The sequence below is a fragment of the Pongo abelii genome, chromosome 20, assembly GCF_028885655.2.
Source record: "Pongo abelii isolate AG06213 chromosome 20, NHGRI_mPonAbe1-v2.0_pri, whole genome shotgun sequence".
Classification (NCBI taxonomy): domain Eukaryota; kingdom Metazoa; phylum Chordata; class Mammalia; order Primates; family Hominidae; genus Pongo; species Pongo abelii.
The window spans coordinates 6,961,102-6,967,101 of NC_072005.2; the positions used below are offsets into that span (position 1 = coordinate 6,961,102).

Here is a 6,000-nt window from a genome sequence, read left to right on the forward strand (position 1 = left end):
AAAGTGTTGCTTTCATTTTCACAGAATTATACCATTTCCCTTGCCCATGAAATCTTCATTGCCCAACCATTGTCCATCAATGTTCTCCCTAAGTTAATTTATAAATCCAATGCAATTCCAATTTTAAAAACATCTACATGTATTTTACGGGGTGAGAGACAAGTTGTTACTATCATGCCGGTGCAGCCAGAAAAAACTACAAGGTAGGAACCAGACGTTAAAACAAAGTATAAAGCTGCAACTAAACAAAGAGGTACTGATGCATGCATAAAGAAAAATAGACTAATGGAATAGACTAGAAGTCCAGACATAGACCCAAGTACCTATGGCGCTTTAGAACATGGTAAAGGTGACCTGTCAAATCACTAGAATAAGGATGGAATGTTGTTGTTTTTAATGTTGTTTTTAAGTCACACCATTTGCTAAATCAATTTAACACACATAGTGCATAGCAGGGGAATAAATATAGGGTAACTTAACACACTATTAGAAAAGCTTGAGAGAGATGAGGAAGGACCACACTAGTAAAATCCTGGCTCAGCCAGGTGTGGTGGCTCACGCCTGTAATCCCAGCATTTTGGGAGGCTGAGGCAGGTGGATCATCTGAGGTCAGGAGTTCAAGACCAGCCTGGCCAACATGGTGAAACCCTGTCTCTACTAAAAATACAAAACTTTGCTGGGCGTGGTGGCACGTGCCTGTAATCCCAGCTACTCAGGAGGCTGAAGCAGGAGAATTGGCTTGAACCCAGGAGGTGGAGATTGCAGTGAGCTGAGATCACGCCATTGCACTCCAGCCTGGGCAACAGAGTGAGACTCTGACTCAAAAAAAAAAAAGGCAGGGCACAGTGGCTCAAGCCTGTAATCCCAGCACTTTGGGAGGTCGAGGCGGGTGGATCACCAGTCCAGAAGATTGAGACCATCCTGGCGAACATGGTGAAACCCCGTCTCTACTAAAAACACAAAAAATTGGCAAGGCATGGTGGCAGGTGCCTGTAGTCCCAGCTACTCAGGAGGCTGAGATAGGAGAATGGTGTGAACTCAGGAGGTGGAGCTTGCAGTGAGCAGAGATCGCGCCACTGCACTCCAGCCTGGGCGAGAGAGACTTATGCAATGTTTATGTGTCTTGCCTCTCCCAACCACATCAGCCTTCCATGCTGAATGGACCAGAGCTGAGGTTCAAGCAAGGGACCCACAGACAGAAGGTGCTCTGGACCACAGACTTATACTTGTGCTCTCCATCTGAAGGACTCAGGGACAAGCACACCTGGCCAAGGGCTGTACTTTGTCAAATAGTCCGCTGAAGAGGTACGAGTTTTATTTGGGCTATGGGTTTATGTGTTTTGGGCAGAGGACACATGGAACAGAATGGTTATCACTAATGAGAGGTTAAATTAAAACCCCGTTAATATTTTTACCTTCACACTTCTCAGAGGAATCATGAAAGTATGTCCTGCCAGACCTGGCCCGAAAGCCATCTTCACAAGTACAGTGGGTGCTGTTGTGGCAGCTGGCATATTTAGGGCATGGAGGACAGGAAGCTGCAGAGAAACAGAATCCATTCATTCATTTGAGAAATATTCAGTACGCATCTACCATGTACCGATGCTGCGGTCAGAAGAATGTCATCTTAGGATAGCTCTGTTGGCATTCTTTTGGCACCCAGCCCATTGCTGAACACAGCGGCACACAGTGCCCAACCATGTCCCACTTCTGCCACCAACACCACTTTTGCCAGATAAGTGAACCTCCAAATGCCAGCACCTGTGTTTCTTTCCTTGCAGGCTCACCCTGGCTACCAGAATTCTCTTTGTTCACCACATGGCAGGTTAACAATGCCTTTCCTAAGTAGCTCCCTTTATCAATGATTGATAGAAGATAGTGCATTTTTTAAAAAGCCAATTTCATTATTATTTTAAAAAAACAGAAATAACAAGTGTTGGTGAGAATGTAGACAAAATGGAACCCTGGTGGACTGCTGGTAGAAATGTAAAATGATGCAGTGTCTATGAGAAACAGTATGGCAATTCCTCAAAAAATTCTAAATCGGAATTACCATATGATCTTACCATATAATCCAGCCAATCCCACTTCTGGGAATATACTCAAAGGAATCAAAAGCAGTGTATAAAAAAGATATTTGTCCACTCATGTTCATATCAGCATTATTCATAATAGCCAAATGTTGTATGTAACCCAGGTGCCCATGAATGAATAAATGAATGGACAAAATGTGGTCCATCCACACAGTAGTATGTTATTCAGCCTTTAGAAGGAAGGAAATTCTGGCCGGGCATGTTGGCTCACATGCCTGTAATCCCAGCACTTTGGGAGGCCGAGGTGGGTGGATCACCTGAGGTCAGGAGTTCGAGACCAGCCTGACCAACATGGTGAAACCTCGTCTCTACTAAATGCAAAATAAATAAACAAATAAATTAGCCGGGCATGGTGGTGCATGCCTATAATCCCAGCTACTTGGAAGGCTGAGGCAGGAGAATCGCTTGAACTCGGGAGACGGAGGTTGCAGTGAGCCGAGATGGCACCATTGCACTCCAGCCTGGGCAACAAGAGTGAAACTTGGTCTCAAAAAAAGAAAAAAAAAAAAAAAAGGAATGAAATTCTGATACATGCTACACCATAAATGAACCTTGAGGACATTATGCTCCATGATATAAGCCAGGACAAAGCGTCAAATAATGTATGATTCCACTCCTATGAGATGCCCAGAGACACTGGATTCACAGAGACAGAAAGTAGAATGGTGGGCGCCAGGGCCTTGGGGAGGAGGAATGGGGAGTTCGTGTTTCATAGAGACAGAGTTTCAGTTCTGCAACTAGAAAGAACACTGTGGGTGGATGGTGGTGATGGTTGTGTAACAGTGCAAATGTTGAATGGCATTGACCTGTACCCTTGACAATGGTTAAAAAGCTACACTTTACACTGTGTACACTTTACCACAATTTAGAACATAGTCATAATCAATAGCTTCCTTACCCATTGAGGGGTATAACTCTGAGGTGCCTGCTCCATGCCATACCCAACAGCTGCCTCCAGGAATTAAACTCCAGCTGCCCGCATGTAACTTGCTTGATAAAGATCCTATATGAGCTCCTCCCCTTCCTACGCCACTGCCCACTCCCAGCTGGTGCCTCCTAGGATTCCCTCCCAGAACAACGAGTTGCTCTCAGGGTCTGCTTCTGGGGGAACCCAAGCAATGACTTGTGAAGGCAAAGTATTTCCTGGAATGACTTAAGACACAGGTTTGGGGAAAGAAAGAGGAGAGTCTAGCATCCACCAGCCATGTGACCTTGAGCCAGCCACTTCTCTGGAGGACCCTTGATCAAGTGGGGATAATGCCCATGCTGTGTTTGTAGGAGTGTCGTGGGGATTAACTGAGATGGCACGTGTGATGTGCTTTGCTATGTAAATGCAGATGATGGTGATGATGGAGATGGGAAAACAGCTCTTGGGACCTCCAAAGAGTCAGAAGAAAGTGCCAGAGACTCCATGCTCTGTCTCTTGAAAAAAGCTCCTTCCCTCCTCCAAAGGAAGCTTCCAGATCCCAATTTCCTTTACCCTGGCCTTTGGCTATGAATAGACTCACCTCCAGAATTCTTGGCTTCTGATCCTGGCAGAGCCAGTAAGACAGTGAGACCTGGAACAGAGAGAGAAGGGGATCATTCAGATGGGGATCCCCTGGACTCTGCTTGGCTGAAGGCTAGGTGAGTTAGGGGCAACTAACCCTAACTCTTTCCCCAGTCACACATGCAAGCTTCACCATAGCATCTTCCAGGCAGGTTATAAACACAAGAGTCACAGATTTGGACATCATATCCTTCTGAAGTATGAGAAGTGCATCTGATTGCAGCTGTGTTTCCCAATTTCAGAAAACCCAGCAACAAATTTAGCTTCTTCTCTACGTCCTAGCACCAAAAGACCAAGTTGGCAATCTCCTTTCTATATTCAACAATTTATTTTAATATCAGTCCAGACCTCGAACCACACACTGTCCAAGAAAAATATAATGGAAACCCCATAGGTCCTTTTAAATTTTCCATTACCGACAATTTTTTGTCTTTTGAGACAGAATTTTGCTCTGTCGCCCAGGCTGGAGTGCAGTGGCACGATCTCAGCCCACTGTAACCTCCGCCTCCTGGGCTCAAGCACTTCTCCCACCTCAGCCTCCCAAGTAGCTGGGATTACAGGCACCCACCACCATGACCGGCTAATTTTTTGTATTTTTAGTAGAGATGGAGTTTCACCATGTTAGCCAGGCTGGTCTCAAACTCCTGACATTGTGATCTGCCCACCTCAGCCTCCCAAAGTGCTGGGATTACAGCTGTGAGCCACCATGCCTGGCTGACATGGCCATTTTTATGAGCCAAAACACTCAACACCAATTTTCCTGTGAATAATTTTTTTTTCAGAGAGAAATATCACTTGATTCCCATAGGGTAGGGTTCAGCAAACAGGACCTATGGGTTGAGATGACTTTATATTTTTTACATAAAACATTTTAAATGGTTGGAAAAAATCAAAAGAAGAATAATACTTAATGACCATGAAAACGATGTGAATTTTAGGTGCCTATGTCTGTAAATAAAGTTTTATTGACACACAGTCATATCCATTCATTTACATGAGGTCTATGGATGCTTTAGGGCTGGAATAGCTGAGTTGAGTAGTTAAGGCAGAGACCATATGGCCCACAAAGCTGAAATTCAAATTACCTGTCCCTTTACAGAAAAAAATATGCTTGCCCCTTACATAGAGTATGGAACATCACTTACCTGAAAGGTCTCTTAACAAACCTTCCATCCTTGAACTGTATCTGATGCCTCCTATGGAGATTTCTTTTTCTTATCTCTAAGACCCTAAAGCCCAGAGGACAGGGTGGGAAGGTCTAGGTTGTAACTTACTGAGCTATGATGCTCCAAGTGCGGACCCACTTGGTGTCAATCCATGTAGCAGATACTCGAAGTGACCCTTTAGCCTACCCCAGAGAGGGTTCCTAAGAATGCAGATGATTTTGTTTTTCTTTCTTTCTTTTTTTTTTTTGAGACAGAGTCTCACTCTGTCACCCAGGGCTGGAGTGCAGTGTTGGAATCTCGGCTCACTGCAACCTCTGCCTTCCGGGTTCAAGTGATTCTCCTGCCTCAGCCTCCAGAGTAGCTAGGATTATGGACGTCCGCCACCACGCCCGGCTAATTTTTTTTGTATTTTTAGTAGAGACGGGGTTTCACCATGTTGGCCAGGCTGGTTTCAAACTCCTGACCTTAAGTGATTCACCCGTCTTGGCCTCCTAAAGTGCTAGGATTACAGGTGTGAGCCACCGTGCCCGGCCACAGATGACTTTCTGTCTCTCTCTGCAACAGTGCATTTTGCTGCACCCAACTGGGGAGTAGCCCAGAAATGTGGGAATTACACTGTCTCTTAGAGGTCCCTAGCAGGACAGCACTCCGCCTACCTGCAGTGGTAACCCCCTCACTAACACGCCCTTCAGCAGCTCTTCACCCTTCCTTGTGTGGCCTCCCCACACCCTCCTTTCCTGGGATCCCCTCCCAAATAAACTACACACATGAGTCTCTGTTTCCATTCTGCTTTGGGGCAGCCCAGCCGAACTGACTCAAGAGGAGAGTTTCTACTAGGACAGGCACACACAGTTATTGCTGGAGAAAATGCCAAATTTGAGGGAGCAAATCAAGCGAGGACAGCAGGGCCATGAGAAGGAAAGGGAGTTCTTTGTTCCACTTACCTGAGAGCAGGACCAGGAGGCACCTGCTCCCCATAGCACTGAGACGCCGGGAACAATCTCTCTCAAGCAGGACGTGGTCAGAGTGCCTGCAATGAATAAACCTCATGAAATCCAATTTCTGATGCTCCCAAGTTCAGAAGCCCCATGGCCAATGCTTATCAAAATGTAAGGCTGAGGCAGGAGAATTGCTTGAAACCAGGAGGCAGAGGTAGCAGTGAGCTGAGATCTCATCGCTGCACTCCAGCCTG

General features: G+C 45.8%; 1 protein-coding gene across 1 annotated transcript in view; it reads right to left on the reverse strand.

Moving 5' to 3' along the window:
* LOC100448268 (putative adhesion G protein-coupled receptor E4P) overlaps positions 1–5,786 on the reverse strand; it is a 42,529-nt gene extending 36,743 nt beyond the window's left edge. The window contains exons 1-3 of the mRNA XM_024237977.3: positions 5,753–5,786; positions 3,602–3,652; positions 1,416–1,538 (exon numbers count right to left, since the gene is read on the reverse strand). Coding sequence (XP_024093745.3) covers positions 1,416–1,538; positions 3,602–3,652; positions 5,753–5,786 — 208 coding nt within the window. The remainder of the gene's footprint in view (positions 1–1,415; positions 1,539–3,601; positions 3,653–5,752) is intronic.
* Positions 5,787–6,000: the final 214 nt, after the last annotated feature.